The sequence below is a fragment of the Nicotiana sylvestris genome, chromosome 12 (assembly GCF_000393655.2).
Source record: "Nicotiana sylvestris chromosome 12, ASM39365v2, whole genome shotgun sequence".
In the NCBI taxonomy this organism is placed as follows: Eukaryota; Viridiplantae; Streptophyta; class Magnoliopsida; order Solanales; family Solanaceae; genus Nicotiana; species Nicotiana sylvestris.
In genome coordinates, this window is record NC_091068.1 from 104904430 (window position 1) to 104928216 (window position 23787).

The 23787-nt window shown below is 35.4% G+C and overlaps 3 protein-coding genes across 3 annotated transcripts; 1 reads left to right on the forward strand and 2 right to left on the reverse strand.

The window, feature by feature from the left end:
- Nucleotides 1–4871: 4871 nt before the first annotated feature.
- LOC138883497 (secreted RxLR effector protein 161-like) lies at nt 4872–5393 on the forward strand. Its single transcript, XM_070164186.1, has one exon. The coding sequence runs from the start codon at nt 4872–4874 to the stop codon at nt 5391–5393; it is 522 nt and encodes a 173-aa protein (XP_070020287.1).
- Nucleotides 5394–9994: 4601 nt separating this feature from the next.
- On the reverse strand, nt 9995–13379 carry LOC104241100 (protein SMAX1-LIKE 3-like). The gene is made up of 3 exons (XM_009796016.2): nt 11899–13379; nt 11188–11263; nt 9995–11091 (listed from the first exon to the last, which is right to left on the reverse strand). The coding sequence occupies exons 1-3, from the start codon at nt 13062–13064 to the stop codon at nt 10039–10041; spliced, it is 2295 nt and encodes a 764-aa protein (XP_009794318.1). The 5' UTR covers nt 13065–13379; the 3' UTR covers nt 9995–10038.
- Nucleotides 13380–15805: 2426 nt separating this feature from the next.
- On the reverse strand, nt 15806–23473 carry LOC138883498 (uncharacterized). Its single transcript, XM_070164187.1, has 5 exons — nt 23006–23473; nt 22872–22936; nt 22677–22803; nt 16276–16392; nt 15806–16120 (listed from the first exon to the last, which is right to left on the reverse strand). Exons 1-5 carry the CDS (start codon nt 23471–23473, stop codon nt 15806–15808), a joined length of 1092 nt encoding a protein of 363 aa, XP_070020288.1.
- Between the last annotated feature and the right edge of the window lie 314 nt (nt 23474–23787).

A 23787-nucleotide genomic window follows, 5' to 3' on the forward strand; every position in this document is an offset into this window, starting at 1 on the left:
TCGCACAACAAGGAATCAAATGAAGTGGAAATTTTCCTAACAGTTACATAGCCTCTCGTAGATAAGTACAGAAGTCTCCGTACTGATTAGCGAGACTCTAATAAACCGGCTTGTGATCCGTGACTCCTATGAATTTAGAGCTCTGATACCAACTTGTCACGACCCCAATTCGCCCTCCGTGAACTATCATGATGACACCTAGTCTCTACGACTAGGTAAGCCTAACAAGTGCGGAAAACACATGGAAACTTGCGGAAATATAAATTAAAAGCCAAGAATAACCAAAAGGAAAATGATATATTAAATGCCGCTCGGCATATACAGCACAACATCTCAAATCCTACAACACTATCCCAAAACCTGAAAACTCACGGGAACACAAGCTAAGAGAAAACACTACATGGTTCTAATTCTCCAGAATGTCTAACAAGAACAAAAAGTACGAAAGGCTAAATACTAAATGCTGGAATAGAGGGAGACTCCTCGGTCTGCGGACGCGGCAGATATACCTCAAAGTCCCGTAGAACCGCCTCGCCTAAAGAATGGTAAGCCGAAGTGGAGGTACCTGGATCTGCACATGAAAGACATGCACAGAAAGAGTATGAGTACACCACAACAATACTCAATAAGTGCAAGCCTAACCTCGGTTGGGTAGTGATGAGGAAGGTCAGGGCCCTACTGATGTTAATAAATAATAAAAATGATTGGATAAATAAGTAGTAAAACTGAGAATCTATATTAAGAATCTATGCAGTATAATAAGAGTACAATAACGGAAACAGAGATAAAGGCAACTACAAGGAAATACCACGCACAACAAGGGTAATAACCGGGGATCTCTTAGTATCCCGAGGATCTCTCGGTATCCTCAATATATGCCAGAGATCTCTTGGTATCTTGAGAATCTCTTGGTGTCCTCAATATATGCCAGGGATCTCTTGGTATCCCGAGAATCTCTCGGTATCCTCAATATATGCCAGGGATATTTTAGTATCCCGATGATCTCTCAGTATCCTCAATATATGCTAGAGATCTCTTAGTATCCCGAGGATCTCTCGGTATCCTCAATATACGTGCCAGGGATCTCTTGGTATCCCACACCTCAGTCCAGATCATAAATACGTACAGAGGATCTTCCGGGATGCCGTCCCGTAGTCCCAAATTAAAACACACAGCAGCAACACAAGAATATTAAATTAAATGGTATTTTCATACTAAGTAAACAGTTAATTCTAGCCTAACATGCTTCAAGTAATGCAATTAAGGCAGTTTAAGCAAATAGGCAATTAAGTCAACTAAACATGCTTTTCTAAACTAACATCAGGCTAAGTTTGCAAGTAGAATAAAACAGAAAAGGGATGAACTCAGTGTAAATACTTAAAGTAAAACCGGGTTTTCAACAATTAGCTCAAGCACGCACTCGTCACCTTACGTACAAGGCATTTTAATTATCAAATATCATATCCTAAGGGAAAGGTCCCCCACACAAGGTTAGACAAGCCACTTACCTCGAACCGGCTCAGAGTCAACTCGAATCCACGCTCTTGCCATGAGTACTCGACTCCAAATAGCCCAAATCTATTCAATTCAATCGCATAATGTAAATAACACTTCAAGTAACTGATTCTACAATTAAATTCTAAGCTAATAAGCGAAATTATGTAAAATGACCAAAACGCCCCCCGGCCCACATCTCGGAATCGGGTGAAATTTACATTTTCATAAATCTCGTACTCTCACGAGTCTATACATAACAAGAAAACTGAAATCGGAGTCCAAATGATCCCTCAAATCCTCACTTAAAGGTCTCTTAAATTCAAGCCCTAATTACCCATTTTTCCCAAATGTTTCACCATTAATTAGGTCTTTAATCACATAAAAACAAGTTATGAAGTCAAGGATGTTACCTCCAAGTGATTCCCCTTTGTTTTCCTAAAAGATCTCTCTTAAAAGCTTCAAACCCAGATGAAAATGGTGAAAAGCACACTACCCTCCCCAAATCCCACTTGCGAGACTTTACTGGGTCGTTGTTATTGTATTTAAAGTTGAATTATTTCTAAATAAAAATATATGATTAGAACAAGGAGAGTATCAAAATAAGAAAGATTTTACTAACCATTAAGTGGTCAATGCACATTTTTCATATGACCAAAGTTCACAAGGAAAGTGCTAATAGTGTTGGGTGCTTGTCCTGATTTTCTTACCATATTTGAATTTTCTATCTCTAGAAGGAAAGGATAATATATTTACCATAATTGAGTTTTCCTCATTTTAGAAGGAAACTATAAATCTCCCATATTTGGCTAGTCCCTTTTCTTGTAGGAAAATGTTTGGACTTTTATAAATTGAGGGTCCTTCCTTCTCATTCAGTATCATCCACAATGTAGCTATATGGGGTTTGAGAGGCGTGTTTAGGGGGAGAACTTTATGGGACAAGTGTTAGTATATCACTTGTGTTTGCCTCTTCGTGAGATTGTTCTCTCGATATTTTGTACTCTCTTTTTATATAGTGGATTGCTCATCTCCGCCGTGGACGTAGCTTCCGCATGACACCTAATTATTTTGGTCCTAACAAGTGGCATCAGAGTGAGGTTTAAGACAGGTTCATCTTGGCGGGTTTAGTTATAGCCGCAACCTATTTAACGGTAATCATGATTTTTGTCTGAGAAATTTGACCGGAGCGTTACGCACATTGAGACAAACTTTGCGGTGGAGATTTGGAGATGCGACCTGTTGAAGATTATGTGAAGAAGGTGGGTCAAGTTTATTTTGTCAGAAAATTCAGGCTAAGTGGAAGAATTGTTAGGTGTTTGTCCTAATTTTCTTACCATATTTAGTTTTCCTATCTCTAGAAAGAAAGGACAATATATTTACCATAATTGAGTTTTCCTTCTTTTAGAAGGAAATTATAAACCTCTCATATTTGGCTAGTCCCTTTTCTTGTAGGAATATATTTGAACTTCTATAAATTGAGGATCCTTTCTTCTCATTCAATAGCATCCACAATGTAGTCATATTAGGTTTGAGAGTCGTATTTAGGGGAAGAATTTTACGGGACAAGTGTTAGTGTGTCACTTGTGTTTGCCTCTTCGTGAGGTTGTTCTCTCAATATTTCGTACTCTCTTTTTATATAGTGGATTGCTCACTCCGCCATGGATGTAGCTTCTGCATGACACCTAATTATTTTGATCCTAAAAAATAGCGCCTATTTATATTTTCCCGACTGTTTTCTGTTTGGCCATGAAAAGCTTATTCAGAAAGAAAATAATGTAAAGTTTTCCAAGGAGTTTCGTTCACTTGTGTTTTCGAACATGCTTTTTCGAAAGAATTTCAGGCTTTATTTATTTAGTGAGAAGCCTTTTCAAGAAACTTTCTGAGAATATTCAAAGAAGTTCAAAACGAAGAAACTAAAACCATCCAAATTGTTTATTTTATGTAAGTATTTTCTCAAAAATATTTCTGTTTACTCTAAAATACGGATAACAATTAAATTTATAAGTGGTTTTAAGGATATGCGGATTAACTCGATACAAATGGTAAATTGCGTAAAATTAAATAGACACTCCTTATGAGCTATGGACTGGTCATAAACCAAACTTAAAGGATTTACGATCTTGTGGTTGTGCTGAATATGTAAAAGATTCTTTAGCAAGTTTGGTAAATTAGATCCAAAAGGCAAGAAATGTATCTTTATAAGATATTCAGAACACTCCAAAGGATATGTGTTCATTGGTGAATTAGAGAATGGAAGTGTTACTGAGATTGAATCGCAAGATGTCACATTTTTGGAAAATGATTTTTCAAAGAAGGGCTAGGTAAAGAAAGGAGAGCCTCTTTATGAAATGTTGAACTCAGAAAATCAGCAAATGTCTTCTAACACAGTTGATAATCAAATTGATCAAGATCTTATTCTTGATCCGGGTGGGAGTGAGAGCTCTCAAACACAAAATCCTTCTGACGAATCTGAATTTCAACTACGAAAGAGTGCCAAGAAAAATATACCCAAACGTACTTATGAAATTGAAGATTATATTTTCTTGGTATCTCTTCATAGAAATGGATGAGCCAGAGTCTGTGATTGAGGCTTTATCGAGAGCTAAAAAAGATGAGTGGATGAAAGCAATGAAAGAAGAATTAGAGTCCATGAAAACCAACAATGTCTGGAATCTAGTTGACCTTCCGCCTGGGCGTAGAGCCATTGGGAACAAATGGGTTCTCAAAGTCAAACGCAAAGCGGATGGGTCAATAGAAAGATACAAGGCACGGTTGGTGGAAAAATGTTTTACTTAAGAAGTTGGAAGAGATTATGAGGAAATATTTTTATCACTTGTAAAGTTTACCTCAATTCACTTACTTTTGGCTATTGTTGCACGTTTGGATTTGGAATTGCATTAAATGGACGTGAAGATAACTTTTTTCAATGAAGAACTAAACGAAGAAATCCACATAGAACAACCTGTAGGCTTCATCGTTAAAGGTCAAGAAAAGAAGGTCTGTAAATTGAAAAGATCTATTTATGGTCTGAAGAAATCTTCAAAGCAATGGTATTTACGATTTTACAAGGAGGTGATCTCGTATGATTTCACCATGATAAATGAAGACCATTGCATTTATGTGAAGAAGTCCAATGAGATGTTCATAATTCTTTCTCTTTATGTGGATGGTATTTTATTAGCCAGAAATGATTTGGAGTATTTGAAGACTATCAAGTCATGGCTTTCAATGTCATTTAACATGAAAGATATGGGTGAGACCGACTATATCCTTGGAGTTAAGATTTAAAGAGACCGTTCCAAAAAGTTATTGAGTCTATCTCAAGAAACTTATATAAAGAAAATTTTGGAGCTTTTTCGCATAATAGTTGCAAATCCATGGATACTCCTATAGCGAGAGGTGAAACTTTAAGCCTTGAAATGTGTCCCAAGAGTGAAAATGAAAAGGAAGACATGTCTCGAGTTTTATATTCAAGTGTTGTCGGGAGCTTGATGTACGTTATGATATGTACTCGCTCAGACATTTGTTATGTCGTAGGTCTGGTTAGCAGGTATCAATCCAATCCTAGAAGAGATCATTGGAAAACTATGAAGAGAATTTTTAGATACCTGAAAGGAACTGCAGATTATTCACTATGTTATAATGGAAATAATTTATACTTGAGAGGATATACAGAAGTTGATTGGGCTAGTGACCGGAATGATAGAAAATCAATATCCGGTTATGCCTTCTTACTAAATGGTGGTGCTATATCATGGAAAAGTAAGAAACAAACATGTACAACCATTTCAACGATGGAAGCTGAGTTAGTGGCTTGTGCGTCTGCAGTACAAGAAGGTGTTTGGTTGAAGAGATTTTTTGAGTATTGGATATTACAAAGAACTCTCAGGGTCTCATGACTCTATATTGTGATAGTCAAGCGGCTATTGCATATACAAAATATCCTAAGTATCACAGCAAGACCAAACACATTGACATCAAGTATAACTTTGTGAGAGACATAGTAGCAAGTGGGGAGATTAATTGACAGTACATTCCTAGCGAAGCATGATAGCTGATCCTTTTACAAAAACAATATCTAGAGACCTGTTTGAGAAACATGTTATGGCTCTAGGTTTGCGAAGGATATGAACATATATTGTAAAATGATTTTAATGTTATAATATACTCATCAATATTTAACTCTTGAATTTATGCTTATATCTTGTATGCATGTGATGAATGTTTTGTTGATAAAGTGTGTCGAACAAGTCGCGAGATTGGATCTCTCACACGAGCAATCGCCTCTTACATTAAGAATCGTGAAGAGATGAGACCTTATAGAACCTTGGATAATGCGAGGTTATATTTACTTGTAAAGGTCGGTCTTGACAACTAATCAGACTTACGAATTTCACTATTCGATTATGACTTGTTTTGTAAGCTAGATGCGAGTTTCTCTAAGAAGATGGTTTAAGGATTATTGAAGTGAGAAACTCGGGTTAGACATTTGGAGGTGTCTAGACCAAAATCTGTACGGTGTTGAATGATTAAAAGAATAAGGAACACACGCCAATATAAGGTGAGAGCACCGTAACATGTGTTTCATACCGCGTGTGCTATCGACCATGGGATAATGGAAGAATGAATCTCTAATTCTTCATTGAGTGAGATCCCAAAGAAGTTATATCAACTTTTATTAGAATACCCTTTGACCTTTTACTGTCTCTTGAAGTGACAATCAATGTTGCTACTTTAGCATGTCACTAATAGTCATGAGTGATTCGGCAATGCAGTACATGTCTAGGAAAGCAGTTGATTTGGAATGAAAAGATTCGAGTAGAAAGGGAAGACGACTAAAATTTAGTAATTTAACATGTATTCATAGGCCGACCATTACACTTACCATGAGGTATTGGGTGTAATTGTGGATACAAAGTTAAACATGAACTCGAGTTCACCTCTTTTCGAGGATGAGAGATCGGATAACTAGCTACTAGAGTAGCCAACAATGTCTGGGATATTGCGAGTAATAATAAGATCCTCTTGGTAGTAGTGAATCTTTTCCACATGTGATTGGATTTCTACATAGAGCTATTAAACAACCTTAAAGGGTGTAAGAATAATGTAGCTCTTAATGCTCGCAGGTCGCACGATCTATTTACCAGTATGAATTACGTATGTTATTCACATGGCACTGGTTTAATTTGGGTCTAGCCCATCATGTGCAAAGTTGGAGATGTTGGATATTGCGTTTGGGTCACGGGTCGCCCATATGGACTGACCCTACCATTTAGAGGAGATAAAACCTAAAAGAGGTTACCTATGGAGTTAAAACACAGGTAAATAAAAGAAAAAACTACTGCACATTAGAAAAATAATGGGAACGTGCGATTGTGTGAGTGGTAGTTTTTTTTCTTATTTTTATGTGTTTTAACTCCCTAGGTAACCTCTTTTAGGTTTTATCTCCTCTAAATGGGTAGGGTCAGTCCATATGGGCGACCCGTGACCCCTCTCTGTCCTTTATATATATTTTTTCCTCAACAGAGAAAAAAATAATGAAGTGATTCTCCCTAAAGAAAGAAGCACATCGTGATACACAAAAACAAGACATTTAGTTCGTGAACAAGAATTTCGTTTCCAAGAGAGACGATATCAGATTCGGGCAATTGATTGGAACAGATTCTGCAAAAAACTTTTGCTGTTGTTAACAGGTACACAAATTCGATGTCCCTGTTACTCGATTTTAACTATCACAATCTTTAATAATAGTTGGCTACATATTAAACTATTTGATTGAAGACAAACGTTCAGATGGAATACTCGCTTTCTCAGTTCTTAGTTCCCGAAGGAAAAGTCTTTCTTAATCCCTAAGCCAGATGCTAAACGAACAAAATGATTATGTCTACATTTAGAATCTTAAAAGAACATAATTATAGTCTCTTGCCTTTCTGATTTATACTCTCATTAATAAAGCAAATTTCAAAAAAAAAAAAAAAAAAAAAAGAAAGTAAAAGAACATGGAATTTGAGCAAAGAAAAAGAAAAAAGAAGAGGGGGAAAAAGGCAAAGGTGAAAACAACAATACTTTTACTTTTGGTCTGTAAAAAAAACAAATTTCATAAGGAAAGTTCATTGGGAACAGTCTTCTTTGGAAAAAAAAATTTGAGTTTTAATGAAAAGAAGGAAACCTTATCCTTTTTCTTTTATTCCTCCAATCTAGAAAAGGAAAAAGAATGAGAAAAAATGTCGGTGACATTAATGAAAAATCTCTTTTTTCTTTTTTCGTATGAATTCTATTATCCTCTGATGCCAATGATTGTCACAAATTAAAGCATGTGCATCTCACAGCTCAAGTACTCAAGCAGGAGGGGAAAAAAATTCTAAACATGCAACTTTGTAAGTGTTAGAACTTAGAAGCAGCAAGCAAACTTTTTCACTTTTTCACTTTTTCTCTCTCAAAAAATTCATGAAATGACTAAGAAAATAGAAAGTGATTACCACTGAAAAATAGTTGCTAAAACTGAAGTATGTGTCTAGTTTTATATAACTATGATGCTTGGGCTAGCGTGCACACATTTTGATTAATTTTAAAGAGAATTTGTTACATCTCCCCAACATAAGTATTGAGTAATTCTGATGACTAAAGCTTGGACAAACAAAAAGAAATCACTTAATATTTTTATCTTCGCTGAAATTTATCTATTAGACTCTAAGCATTTAGCTTAGACGATGTGGATTTTCAACATTTTCCTTTTTTTATTATCTTTTACACCATTTTCTTATGGGGAAAAAAAACTTACACATTATCATTTATTATTTTCGTTTCAGCATGGCCATACGAGGAAAGGGGAGTTTCGGAGTAATGATAAATGTTTCTTCATATGACCTATAGGTTATGAGTTCGAGCTAAGGAAGTAGCCACTAATGCTTGCATTAGTGTGGCTGTCTATATTACACCTCTTGAGGTGCGGCCCTTCTCCGAACCCTATGTGAACGCGGAATACCTTGTGCATCGGAGTGCCCATGACAATATGAACTCCCACCATTTTTAGCATTTGCTATTTTATTCATCAAATTACAACTTTGGATGTCTTATTATAGAGTCCGCTGGTACAGTGAAAGGTGAGACATGATAGACTTTACCATGATAATGTAATTATGCTATTCTTGGAGTACACTATCAACACAACTTGTTCCTTTTCTCCTAGGAGTTCCCAAAGTAAATAGGAGTATATGGTTCAAATCTCATTATTGTTTGTTGTAAAGATACCTGGTTAGAAGCATAAATTTTTTATTACTTTTTCTATGCATTTGTGATATGCCTGAATCATTCAAGGCAAGAATAGTAATAGAGAGGGTCCACCCTCCATAAGTTTACTAAATATTTCTAGAAAGGAAGGAGCTGATGATGCATGTTTGTTATCTAGTTAATCATACATATTGTTTGTATCTTTCAAATCATGCAATAATAATGATATGCATCATAGTGATCTTCCCAGTCCTCCATTTCTTTATAAGAAAATCATATCATATGTACTTAGAGGGGGATGATACAACATATGACCTAAATATATATGCGAAAAATTCATAAAATTTTAATAAATACTAAATCTTAAATAATTTGAACTCATATATAATAAAATTTTAATAAATACTATAAGAACATTAAACTCATAAATAATAAATAAAGACTAGAGAGTATACAAGATACAAAAGAAAAGCTGGTAGATGTCGACATTTGCTTTCCAGAATATGTAATTTGTGTTTTTTTTTAAATCTTGAGGCTTAGCGAGCATCGCACCCTTCCTAGAAGGTGGTTGTGTTCCTAAGTGCTCTGTAGGTGTATTAATGTGGTGGTTAGTGGTAATTTTCACAGGTTATAAAAAAAAATATTAAACTTGAATCCATAAATTATTTAAATTTAGATTTGCCTCTGTTAATGCAATGTAACTATGACCATCAATCACGGATAAGGATTTTTACTCATGCATTTTATTTCCAAAAGTATTCAAGATGGCTCATGGTTTTTTTACCATCAAATGATGCTTCAATATGTGCACTAGCTATCGCATCCTAATTGGGGAGAATATAAGCATACAGAACAAAGCATGCCATTGATTATATAATTTTATTGACAAATTGGCACCTTATAAGTAACTTTATTTGGTAGAGATTTTGGTCCAGTCCGCCTCTGCATTTGTTATATTTAATAAAACCCGGCACTATTAGTTACCAAAAAAACATCGGCACTTAGTGACGTAATAGAATAAGAGAGGTTATTATGCCATGAGATCTGAGGTTGCGATAGTGGAAAGATAAGCCAAAAAATGGAGGAGAAAAGAATCTGGATGTCCTAAAAGGATGAATCTTGAACGAAGAGAAATAAACATATAGCATTAAGTAATTCTATTTGGAAGTTGTATTTACAAAAACTTTTAGTACAGAAAAAAGAGGTTGTCATAACTCTTTGACCTCCTATTTGAAAGACAAGAAACCAATAAAGTAAAAGTGAAGAAATAAATAAAGAAACTCATCTCATCACATAATAATAGCTAGCTAGATTCTATTCTTTTACAGCTCTTGAATTTTGGAAAAAAATACATCTGTCAACACTATGAAGCAGCCCAATATCATCAATATTGGACAAATCTTCATCTCTTTCTTGATCATAATCAATGGAGATATTCAAATCCAAAGAAACACAAGGGCTTGTTGTAGTTTCTTCAGATGATTTTTGCTTCACAGTAGGAGAACAAGCTCTTGATTTAGAACTAAAACTCTCATAACTCAAAATGATAATGGCATCATTTAGACTCAATTCTTCACCACTTGAATTTGTGACAATTCCTCTTTCAATAGCTTTCTTGATTCCCCTTTGAGAAAAATAATCCACTTGATCAACATCCTCTAAGTAGAAAACACAATGAGAATTATTTGAAGAAACTATTGCTTGAGCAAATTTGTCAATGTAGCTCCAACTTTGTTCATTTCTTGACCTTTTGTTCCTAAAATCTTCTGTTGAATCTGCCTTAAAGCTGCTCAAAGCAATTGATACAAAATTAAAATATGATCCAAACACAATCTTTGCCAATTCTCTAGCAATTGTCTCCTTGGCTTGAACATCAGGACCTTGGAAAAATAACCAAGTTTCTTCTTTTGCTTCACTACCAATATTTAGTGATATTTCTTTTCTTCTAATCATTCCAGACCTGCATTGCAATATTGTGGAAGCAATTTCTTGAATAATATCCTTTTGCCATGGGACTATTTCCTCTAATGCATTGGACAAAATGTTCAAATTTTCAGAATTGAACTCCTTCAACTTTGGAACACACTCCATTTCCATAACAACTTCACTTGAATTCGAAGCAGAATTAGGGTTAGAATTTGGATTAGATGATAATAATGCAGCACTTGTTTGGTCGTTGTGGTCAGGAATGTAGATTCTTAAACTTGTCTCACATGTTTTGCTCTTTGCCCAAAATGGCAAATTATGGTCCAAATTTGCATTTGAAGAAGGAAAGGACAAACTTCTTTCAAAACTTTTGGTCTGTTTATGCATAGAACTGCATGTTGTAGTCCACTTGTTGTGTAGCTCTTTGACCGATACACAGTTCTGAATTGGGAAAAGAAAAGTTAGTTACTAGAAAAAAGAGAAAGGAAAAGAAGGCGTTGCTTTGATGTTGGAAAGCTAAAAAGATTCGAAAATAACCTGATCATTATTAGGAGTACTATTTCTTTGCCTCTCATCTTTAAGCCATGAAGGTAGACTTGACAACGTAGACTCACTGGTCAGAAAATTCCAAGACAAAAATGAACTATGAGTTTGATATAAACGACATATTGCTCAAGAACTGCATGCAAGTTTTTTTTTTTTTTTGGTTGGGGGGGGGGGGGGGAGTGTTGTTGGAGAAACTAAAGGGTTCATTCAAAATTAAGTGGGAGGAAAAGAAAGCAAAAGGAAAAAAGTGACGATGAAGAAGAAGAAGATCGAGAAACAACGATGCTTTTGAGGAATATTTATAGAAAACATAAAAGAGGGCAAATGCTTCTATTCTTTCTCTTTCTCTTTTTCACCACAAAATCTTGGGCTGCTCTCTTCATCAAAAGAAATTCGAAGAAATCTTTTAGTATTAGTTTTTGACTGTTGGGTTTTGTTGCTCGAATTCTCAAAAACTATTTTGTTGCACCCGTATTTGATCCTCTAAAATGCATAATATTTGGAGGATCATCAAACACAATAACCGGGTATTTTTAGAAGATCCGAGGAACATAGTCGTAAGGCATATACAAATGGCATAGGAAATCCAAGAAAATATGGAAGATAATGAAATACAAAATCAGGCTCCAATTGAAAGTAAAATTTGAATTAAAAAAATCAAGAAAGAATGAAATCATAATTAGCCAGTGAAAACAGTTTTACCTGTCAGGTTTAAGACTGAGGGCCAAACTGCCACCAGTAACTGTAACAGGATGCAGACCCCAAATAGATTCCAATGAATTGTTACCACTTTTGCATCTCATGTAAGTTTGAAATGTTGCAATTCCCACAAGCCAAATTTTTTCATTTTCCCCAAAACTACATACCAATCTCCCAATTTCCATAATCATGTGCTCCACAGAACAATAGTAGCTAATTCCCCCTTGCCCACCACAACTATTAACCCTAAAATCAGCAATCCATTTAAGATCACCCAAGTACAAAACAACTCCTTTTGCTCCTAAACTCTTAACAAGACAAGTCAACTCACCTATTCTTTGTTCAACTTCTTCTCTTTGGATATTACCAAAAGTTAAAAGTGGTAAACTAATGAACTTAACTTCTTTTAAAACTTGAGGAACATCTCTATTATCAACTTTATTCATCACCCCTTTAATCACACCTTCTAAACTATCAAGACATTCACCAACTATCACAATACTTTTCTTTCTTTTGCTCATTAAACTTTCCACTACACTCATCACATCCTCATCTTTAACAAAAATAGGACAGATTACTTTATTGCTTGTTAGTACTTGGTTAATTTCTTTACTTGAATTAGGAGAAGGATTTTGAGAGCAAAGCTCTAAAGAAACAGCTTGTTCCACATTACTTTTGACTTGAGGACTAGAAAAACCAGCTTCCCTCATAACCCTACTCACACTAGGATCATCTAATATAGAAATAATAAGTTGCTCAAGCTCTATTTTCACAGCTAAAAGAGGCTGCTGTTGATTCTCAATCGATCCTCGCCTTTGGTGGGCTTGGGCTCGCTTGAAGGCAGCAATAAGCGCGTTAGAAATGGAAGGATATTGAGATTGATGATGATGGCCATGGCCCAATAACATGGGGCTAGAAGATGATGCAGGAAGGCGATTGAGCGCGACGTTGAAGCAAAGCTCTAGGGCTTTGCATTGGAGAGGATGAGAATGAGATTGAAGACAAGCTGTTTTGAGTATACCATTTGAAGAAGAAAGCATTGTGTTTGCTACATGGAGAGGTGTTACTTGGGCATGGCCGCGACGTTTAGCAAGTTGCACAGCTTGTTTTACAACAGCTGCTGCTTCAGTTGTTAGAGCTTGTTGTATTGTGCAGCCTCCTGTTCTCATATTTTGATGAAATATTCACTTTCAAAGAAGAAAAAAAGAAGTTGGAAAGTTGTAGGATTAAGGAATTGAAAATCTTGGTTTCATGTGTAACAAGTTAGGAGTAGTAAAAATAGAAAGAAGCTAGAAACTAGATAGTTTAATTTCTGCTGTAATTGACTGAAATTGAAGAGGAGATCCAAGAACTCAAGAAAACCTTAAGAAGCCTTCACAAAGATTACAAAAGCTGAAACAATTCTAGGATTGTGTAGAGAGAGAAGAACAGAATTGAAGAAATAATATAAGGGGGAGGAGATATTATATGCATATATTTTGCAGTGAGAGTGTAGGGTTTTGGGGGGGGGGGGGGGGTTCTTTTCTTGTAAGTGAGGTAAAATTTTGGGGTTCAAAGGAAATTTTGTAGTGGAAAGTGGAATGCATGTGCTGACAAGGAGGAGGAATTATACCAGTATTAAAGGCAACTCAGCTTTACTCTGCTTGAATACACACATTACTCAGTACACTCTCCGGTTCACAATAATTGAACAGTTTCCTTTTAGCAAGCCCATTAAAAAAATATTAAATTCTATATAAAATATTTAGTACGACTAAATTACCCTTATTAATTATTGGTCACATAATTGTAGTGAGGAGTGAGAAAACCTTTTAGGGATATGCACATAAGGGTAAAAGAGTAAAAATAAATTGAATTTTTTCTTGATTACCTAACTGAACACTTATTTTGAATTAAAATAAAAAAGTAAACTAGTCACTTATTATTAACGGAGGGAATATAAATATACAAAGAAATCTACTTTTAGGACATGGAATGTGGAAGTGGAACTCTCCCTTTCATGCAATTATTATACTAGTCTTTAGCTATTTAATTCATAAAGGTGATATAGTATTGGATATATATGAACGCATCTATATTGTACAGCAAAATCTTGGTCTGATCGTACATCAATTTTTAGTGGTTATAGCATTTTGACATGCACCTGGAGAAAAAGGTACAAGATTGGAAATAGCTCGACTAGATACAACACTAGATATTAACTTTAACTCAAAAGACGGAATTTCCTCAAACCTCTCCCTACTCAAAAGCACAAAAAAAAAAAAAAGAATATATGAATTTCAAAAAGAAAAATGCTTTACAAAATCTATATCTTAACTTTTCTGAAAAATATTATGGAAATCTGAGGTTAGTTTATTAAAGAAATTAATTTCTAACTTTAATGCCTTCGCTCCTCCAATTAGTAGAAATCTTTGAATCGTTTAGCAACTAGTTGAAAAGGAATTAAATGTGACTGCCTCATGTATTTGAAAAGAAGAGGAGGAGAAATTAGTTCTTTTTTTATTTTTATTTTTAGGAATCACTCTTGCAAAAGGCCTATGAAGTTCTAACTTCTAAATTCTAATCAACCTAGCGGCGAATCCAATTATAATATGGTTTTGGACATTCGCCAGAATACTGATGTTTTAAGATGGAACTTATTATATGTGTGAAAAATAAGTATAAACATATAGTTTAATAGATATATTTAGAATTCGTTTTCTTATTTTATTTTATTTTTGGTTGAAACAGGAAGTATTTTATTAAATACTAAGGAATATTGCACAGATCGCTCATAGCCATCCCATTGGGATCGAAACGGTGAGATGTTACAAAAGTAGCAGTACTATGAACAACATTAACATTCCCCATACTAGCTAGCTAGTACATTACAAACTTCTTTTGGCTAAGGCGATCAATGTGTTGTAGAGTTTATCTGGGCAGTTGAAAACATTGCATAACGTGGTTTGGAATATTGTTGAAGGTGGATTGGATTAAAGTAGCTCGCCCAGCTAGGTCTAGACAATTTATTTTCCAATTTTCAAGCCTGGATCTTATGTTGTCTAATATGTAGAGGAAATCCTTTGGTTTTGGATACTTGCGAACAATTTGCTGAAACTACACTGCTAGAAACACATGGATTTCCCACAGCGTAATCAGTGAGAAACTGGTGGGAAAATCGAGTTTTCACACCGTATTCCCACTATAACAAGTCACCAGGAAAACACTTGGCGGGAAATATCTTCCCAGAGAAGCGGTGAAATAAAGTATGAACTTTTCCACTGATAATTGTGGGAAATATGCAAGTTCAGAAAAATAAAGTATGAACATTCTCACCGATATCCATGTGAAATGTGTTAATTCTGAAAATAAAAATATGAACTTTTCCACCGATATCAGTGGGATAAATGCAAATTATGAAAAAAAGTATGAACTTTCCCACCGATATCAGTGGGAAATATGCAAGTTCTGCAACTAAAGTGACGAACCTTCTCACGGAATCAGTGGCAATTTCGTGGGAAATCTGAAAATTATTTTTATGCACAATGCTGCTTTTTATACTGCACCACCTGCCAAACAAAAAATACAACCACCAACAACCTAAATACAATTAAACATTCACACACAAAAATCAGCATCTTCCGATCCATTTCGTTAATTAACAACCAACCAAAACTGAAAATACTAGAAACCAATAATGCAACTAAACATTCAGATAAGAAATTCAGCATTCAATCTTTATCCAATTGATACATAATATCCGACATCATAGTCTCACCCAAAATCATATTTATAAAAGAAATTACTCTTTAGTCTTGTTAGAGCGTGATGGAGAATGTGGTAGAGGAAATGCACCAGCTACTAAGAGGTAATTTAGCTGGGCCTTGAGGCTTTCAACATCACCAGTGACACGTGTAAATGCAACATCCTTTCACCTCATTTCTTCCTCCCGTCGCCTCTCCTCTTCCTCCCTCCGCCTATCTTCTTCCTCCATTCGCTTTGCCTCCTCCTCCCTTCGCTTTGCCTCCTCCTCCCGTGCAGCCCTTTCCTGTGTATACAACTCAATGATCTCTGTTATTCTTCTATTCAATAGTTCAAACTTATCCTGATTAATCGAGGACCTTGAGGAAGAAGAGCCACCAGATCCACAAGACCGACGACTAGAAGTAAACTCTGATCCAAGGTCGTAAACTCTTCCCTTATGTACGTCACCAGCCGCCTTAATCCGCAAGTCCATATAATTCTCCTGGGATAGTTAGATTGGCTTTCCTTGATCATCAGTTGGTTAGCTTTGAATGAACCCTTCCAAGGATTGTTTGAAAGTATTATGCAAAAAGTTACAACTATTATATGAATAAATTTAATTAATGAAAAGTATTAAAAGGTAACTTGAAATCTTACATAGGTTGTCTCGGCTCGTGGCTCGATCCAAGTTGTCTTTGTTCCATCCTTTAGCTTCTTCATATGTGTATGCTCAAATATCTCATCTTGAGTAGCTTGTCTTTTTAAAAACTTTTCCTGTTAAATAAAACATGAAAAAAGCAAAATTAAAGTGCTATATCCATGAAACAGTTCTCTATTCTTGAAAATTCAAGGCAATGGATAAGAGAATACAAGGAGTCAATTACTCAAATAGTCACTCAACTATCCCAAATTATCTCCTAAAATCACTTTTCTTTTGTTTGTAACAACAAAGTCACTGAACTATGCCTATTGCACTCAGAAGGTCACTCAACTAGATTTTTCAAATTTTGGATTGCCAAATATCTATTTTACCCTCTAAATTATAAACATTTATCTTCTTTATATTTTTTTTAAAACTTTTTAGTATTAACAACAAAAATTCAAAAATTTATTTACACAATTTAGAATGAAAGAAAATAAAGGTTGTAAAATATATATTTCACGCACGTAAAGAAATAATTATTTTATATTACGTGCATGGAATATATATTTTATAACCTTTATTTTCTTTCATTCTGAATTGTGTAAATAACTTTTTGAATTTTTGTTGTTAATACTAAAATTATTATTACTAATAAATTATTTTAATTAATTTTTTTACTATGCTCGTTATTTTGTTATTCCGGCATTATATATACTTAAATACTTTTTATTTTTTAATTTATAAATAATATTTATTTATTCTATAGGTAAGTCCATAATGTAAATTAAAAAGGGAAAAATCATAATATTAAAAAGATTAAAAAGTTTAAAAAAAAAATAAAAAGAAGATAAATATTTATAATTTAGAGGGTAAAATAGGTATTTGACACTCCAAAATTTGAAAAATCTAGTTGAGTGACCTTTTGAGTGCAATAGGTATAGTTCAGTGACTTTGTTGTTACAAATGAAAGAAAAGTGACTTTAAAAAATAATTTTGAATACTTGAATGACCATTTGAGTAATGGACTCAGAATACAAGTAATGGATAGAACTTATAGAGTACTGTGAAAAAGAAAGACTAATTTGGATTTAAATTGCTACAGGAACTAAATCATATAAAGCATCACCTACTCTTTTCCAACAAGGTAATAAGTAACAGGGAAAAACTTTAAGTTAACAAGTAACCATATTTGACATTACATAAATTATCATAGCCAAAAGCGAAAGGCTATTCATGTCTCAATTCATCTCCTCTTGAAATATTCAAATTAAAGACATTGTCCTAAAGCAAGTACTTTTAATAAATTAAAGAAAGCAAAGATTAAGAAGGCAATGGATCTGAACATTTGAAAAACAAATCTACAAGACATAAAAAGCACTAAAAACAAGTCTCCAAATATTAGTACATACGAAGTACCGGAGTTGTTGCCTCAAAATGATCCTTTGATAAAAAAATGATTATTTCACCTTCAGACCTCTAAAAGAGCAAACCCAAATGAAAATGATGAAACGAAGCCTCAGATAGAGATATTCAAGAACCTAATTAAACAACCCATGAACTCATTAACTGCTCTCCACCTACATTATCTTTAGTCAAAAAAGAAAGAAGCCCAGATCCCACATAGTACAAAATAGCTGGTGAATCTTGACTTTGTTCACTCTATACTACAATGCCAATTACTTTAACAGAAAACAAAGACTCCAATTACTTTAACAGAAAGCAAGAATATCAGTAAGAAATTCATGAAACTTGCCTATTTTGCACAATTTCATTACAAAAGCCATTGTGTACTGCATTTTACGCTAGCTCATAAGGCAGACCAAAAAAAAGAGAAAGGTGACCTTAGATAATAAAATCGCTATTCAGAGCTGACCTTAGATAAAACAGCTACCATGAAGTTCTATGAAATTGAATACCATAATTCTTATTTGTGTTTTGCTTTTTATAGTGCTAGAAATCTGCACAGATGGCACATTTGGTAACCAAACAGCAACCTGAAATTATTATATACTATAATAAACAAATAAGGGAATCAAACACCGTAGAATGATTAAGAGCTGACTTAATTTTGAACAGTTGGTGCCTTAATTAGTCGTTCCCCACTTATTCTTTCTCCAGTTCATCACAAATGTATTCCACCTTCTGAAATCTCATTCCAATTTTAATCTCTTTTAGCCCCTTTTCTCTAGTTTCCATAATTCAAACAAAATTTAGGAAAAATATGATGCATTCAGTTGGTTATCTATACATAATTATCTGCCTTATCCTTGTTGTTGTTGTCATTGGATCTGAATCAATTAATACATTAGGTTCGCCAGCAAAAAGCTCAATTGATTCTTTACTTCAAGAATATGCTTTTAATGCATTATCATGGCCAAAAACCAAAACTGGTACTGCTATTAAATCTTAAGGAACACAATTTTCTAATCATATAAATCTTAACTGCTATTACTAAAAGAGCCAAAGGCTTTTCATTAACTAACTGGTTGCAGTGCTGCCAACTAGATCTTAACTGCTATTCCTCAAACGTTGTGTCAATATAAATTGTAGCTCTGCAGTGAATGGGTTCAGCAGCCATGAATGGGTTCAGCAACCATGAATTTAACATAAGTACATTAAACTATCCTTTAAGTGCACTATTTTTCAGTTCACTTCCAAATATCACTGGCGTAAACAGACATTATAATCATATATGCTGATTGAAAAGCAGTCCTGACTAACATCAACCTCTATCCAGATATGTTTGTGTCACGACCCCGGTTCGCCCTCCGTAAACCATTGTAACGGCACCTAGTCCTTACGACTAGGTAAGCCTATTAATGCGGAAAATAAACCCATTTGTGGAAGAAAATAAATAAAAACCGAAATAGTGAATAAAACAGTGTTTAATAGTGCCGCTCGGCATACACAACATCAACTCTCAAAAACTAATACTTTTCCCAAAATCTGGAATCTCATGAAATCACAAGCTAAGGATACTACATAATGCTCTAACTCCAGAATGTCTGAAATAAAGTAAATACAGAAGGGTTGTAACTACAAGAGAGAATGGAGAGAGACTCCTCGGTCTGCGGACGCGGCAGATATAACTCGAAGTCTCCGAAGGATCGCCTCGCCTCAAGGATGGTAAGTCTGAGTAGAGGTACCTGGATCTGCACATGAAAAATATGTACAGAAAGGGGCATGAGTACACCACAGCGGTACTCAGTAAGTGCCAAGCCTAACCTCGGTTGGGTAGTGACGAGGAAAGTCAGGGCCCTACTGAGATTAAATAAATATAGAGATGACAGAATAAGATAAGAAGTACAATTAAAAAGTGACAGTAAGAATTTAATACAGGATAATAGGGAATACAATAACTGGAACAGAGATAAAGACAATTACAAGGAAATACGACTCTTCACAAGGATGATAACCGGGGATCTCTCATATCCTCAATATAGGTGTCAGGGATCTCTTGGTATCCCGAGGATCTCTTGGTATCCTCAATGTATGCTAGGGATCTCTTGGTATCCTCAATATATGCAGTGGATCTCTTAGTATCCCGAGGATCTCTTGGTATCCTCAATATACGCAGGGGATCTCTTGCTATCCTCAATATACGTGCCAGGGATCTCTGGGTATCCTGCACCTCAGCTCAAATCATAAACGCGTATAGGGGATCTCCCGGGATGCCGTCCCGTAGTAAAACAGGAAAATTTTGACCTAACATGCTTCAAATCAATAGATAGCGTACTTATCTAAGCTCAATTTCGTACCAAGTAAAACAAGTAATTTTGACCTAACATGCTTCACATAATACAATTAAGGCAGTTAAGCAAGTAAGCAATTAAGCCAATCAAACATGCTTTTTCTAAGCTAACAGCAGACTTTGCAAGTAGTATAAAAACAGGAAAAAGGAACACAATTGAAATTACTTAAAGAAAATCGGATTTTCAACAATTAGCTCAAGTACGCACTTGTCACCTTACGTACAAGGCATTTCAATTATCAAATATACCAAATCCTAAGGGGAAGGTCCCCCACACAATGTTAGGGAAGCCACTTACCTCGAACCAGCTCAAATCAATCTGAAACTATGCTCTTGCCACGAGTACTCGACTCTAAATGGACCAAATCTATTCAATTCAATTTTTTAATGTAAATAACACTTCAAGTAACTGATTCTACAAAGAAATTCTAAGCTAATGTGCAAAATTAGGTAAAATGACCAAAATGCCCCTCGGGCCCACGTCTTGGAATTGGGTAAAATTTACATTTTTAGAATCCTCACACTCTCACGGGTTCAGTAATACCAAAAGAACTAAAATCGGACCTCAAATGGTCTCTCAAATCATCACTCAAAAGTCTCTAATTAGTCAACCCCTAATCCCCAAATTACCACTGATTTTCCTTAATTTTTCATGCTTATAATGATAAAAATCACTCCAATAACGAGTTTAGGTTCCAAGAATCTTACCTCCTCGAAGTTCCCTTGAATTCCCTCTCAAAAACCTCCCCAAAAGCTCACTTCCCGGATGAAAATGGTGAAAGAATAGCTTAAATTCGAAAAGGCAACTATTTATATGTTCTGCCCAGCAATCCCGCATTTGCGGTCTAACAATCGCATCCACAATACCGCTTCTGCAGTTGGGTAACCACTTCTGCGGTTCTCACTTAAAACCTCTCCATCGTACTTGCGACCCAGAATTTGCATCTGCGGTCGTGCAGGTGCGGTACTTATGCCTCTTCTGTGGTATCTGGACCCTTCCTCATCTGCTGCTTCTGCGGCTAGATTCCACATCTGGGGGAGTCGCACATGCGGACTCTCAATCGCAGATGCGATTATGACAGCAGTTATAACTTCAGTTGCAACTCCAAATCCTTCCGTCTACCATCCGAAATCATCCCGAGGCCCCCGGGACCTCAACCAAAAGCATAAACAAGTCTAATAACACTGTCCAAACTTATACCAATCCCAAAAACACCTAAAACGACATCGAAACGACGAATCAACCGCGAATTCAAGCCTAAGAACTCCAAAACTCTAAAAATACGCTTTCGATTAAAAAGTCTATCAAACCTCGTCCGAATGACTTGAATTTTGCACACACGTTACATTCAAAACTACGTAGATACTCCAACTCCGGAATTCCATTCCGACCCTCGGATCCAAAATCTCACTATTGAACTGAAAACTTCAAAATTCGACTTTCGGCATTTCAAGCTTAAATTAGCTACTAACCTCTAAAATACAATCCGAACCCGCCCCTAAGCCCGAAATCACCCAACAGAGCTAACGAAACCATCAGATTTCTATTTCAAAAGCCGTCTTCATACGGTTCCGACTACGATCAAATTTCCAACACTTAAGCTCTCATTTAGGGACTAAGTGTCCCAAAACTCTCCGAAACTCAAAATCGAACATCTCGGCAAATCAAAATAGCAGAAATAAATACAGAAAAAATAGTTAATAGGGGATCGGGGCATTAATTCTTAAGACGACTGGCCGGGTCATCACAGTTTGAAAATGGAAACCATTTTCGACCAATTATTATATTAGTAACATTTATCATCAGAAACAATCTTCTGTGAAGAATGAGATAACATACAAATATAACTAATTAAAGTCCGTAAGAAGAAATAAAAGGAGAACTTTGAAACATTTACAGTGTATGTCCCAAATTGTCACTACTACTTCTTGGAACCTAGTTCTATTTTCAAAGCAATGACATTCATGGAGAAATTCTTGTTCTATTCTCAAGTAGCAGCCTTGTTGCTTCAAGAAACATAAATTCCACATTAAGGTATGAACATAAATTCTTTTTTTTAAACCATTACCTCATGAAGACTTGTACAGATATTAGATATATATAAGAACAATTCATCCACAAGAAAACTGTGTTAAAGAGCCATTTTCTTGTAGAATATCTAATCCACTTTTGGAACAGAGGAATCTGGGGCTGGGATGGCTCATATGTCTACATTGGAAAGATTCAGGAAAAGCAGAAGCACAAAAGAACTTATAGTAATTACCTTATAAGTAACTTAATTGTATAAACACTGGACTAGACTAGTATAATAAACACATATCAATCTTCTTCGATGAGCCCCAATACTTATTGAACCTCCCGTGTGCATGGAGCCACCTTTGTCAGACAAACGGGCTGCCTTTGCCAATTCACATTTCTTTTTAAATTCCTCAGAGGCCCAATACTGAGTTTGTTTAGTCCATATATCCTCAGTAATCCAACCTGGCATCTCTTTCTTATTTCGAGTTTCTCAAAGCATATCAGTCAACCTATCAGCACATTTCTTAAAAAAGACGCCTCGTACCTCTACCTCACGTTCAATTGGCCAAGCACACTTCATCTGCAAATAATTAATTTGTTAGATTGGTTAAATATGAATTGAAAAATGAAATAATTTATTTTACCCTAAATTCATCAAACATCCTGTCCCTAATGTTCCATGGAACATCTGACCAGAACCTCCAAGGTCCATGATAAAATGAACACATTGATTTAACCACAACTTTTGTAGCTTGAGTACAAGGATGAAACCTGCATTAAATTAAACATGTTAGAAACCAGATTTATAATTAATTAGAAAATAAACAAATAATACTTACCCAGCTTTATCGGCAATGATAATCAACCTCCCGAGATTATCTAACCTTCTAACATTTGGAGGATCCTAAGCATGTATAGGAAGCCGTGTAACTGAATCACAATCAATGCATGTGGACGTCAGAAGGCTATCTACTCCAATATTTGGAGGATCCTGAGCATGTATAGATTCAAATGAATGCATGAAAGGATGGTTTGGAGGCCGACTAGAAGATGTGGGCATGCTAGGGGTAGAATAAGAGGGTATGCCAGGGGAAGATGATGAAGGAATAACGAGAGACGATGACGATTGAATTCCATGGGATGGAATGACTGGAGTAGATGATGGGAATATGGCAGGTCTAGGTGTAGGTATAGATGGGCAAGCAGGTCTATATGAAAACGTCCCATTTATGTCTTGGGAAGACATATGATGATAGTAAGGGGCAGAGGACGGAGCAGTATACCCTAGGTGTGGTATAAAGTATAAGGGAGGTGGAACTGAAGACGGGCATGTAGGTAGAGGCACATGCGGACCAAAATGTGCCGATGGTGGAGAGGTAGAGAGATGACCTAAGTTACGTGAAACTTGTTTCTTCTTCTTTGATTTACCTCCAGCATCCATCTGAATAATACAAGCATAAGAAAAAAATAGCATGTTAATTCTCTTAGCAATAAATTTAAAAGCATAATCACTATTTAAGCTAGAAAAAACAAACATGTCAATTATCGTCATCGCTTGTTTCATTTCCATCATCCATTCCATCGTCATCGCTTGCTACATTTTCATCATCAGTTTCATCCTCCTCGCTTGTTTCATTTTCATCAGAAAATTCTTCCTCCTCAATGAATTCATTTTCATCACCTGAATGTTCCTCCGCATTGGCCATAGATGTCCCCATTCCATAATTTTGTTCAACTGACAGATCAACTTCTTCG

What these genes read in the sequence shown, in the direction of transcription:
- LOC138883497 (XM_070164186.1), top strand. Translation starts at nt 4,872, where the DNA reads ATGGATACTCCTATAGCGAGAGGTGAAACTTTAAGCCTTGAAATGTGT.
- LOC104241100 (XM_009796016.2), bottom strand. Translation starts at nt 13,064, where the DNA reads ATGAGAACAGGAGGCTGCACAATACAACAAGCTCTAACAACTGAAGCA. An exon ending in CTCAGTCTTAAACCTGACAG is followed by an intron (nt 11,264 to 11,898) that starts GTAAAACTGTTT and finishes TTTTCTGACCAG; the next exon opens with TGAGTCTACGTTGTCAAGTC. An exon ending in GTACTCCTAATAATGATCAG is followed by an intron (nt 11,092 to 11,187) that starts GTTATTTTCGAA and finishes TTCCCAATTCAG; the next exon opens with AACTGTGTATCGGTCAAAGA.
- LOC138883498 (XM_070164187.1), bottom strand. Translation starts at nt 23,473, where the DNA reads ATGGATGCTGGAGGTAAATCAAAGAAGAAGAAACAAGTTTCACGTAAC. An exon ending in ATCATTGCCGATAAAGCTGG is followed by an intron (nt 22,804 to 22,871) that starts GTAAGTATTATT and finishes AATTTAATGCAG; the next exon opens with GTTTCATCCTTGTACTCAAG. An exon ending in GGATGTTTGATGAATTTAGG is followed by an intron (nt 16,393 to 22,676) that starts GTAAAATAAATT and finishes TTTATTTAACAG; the next exon opens with GAAAAGTTTTTAAAAAGACA.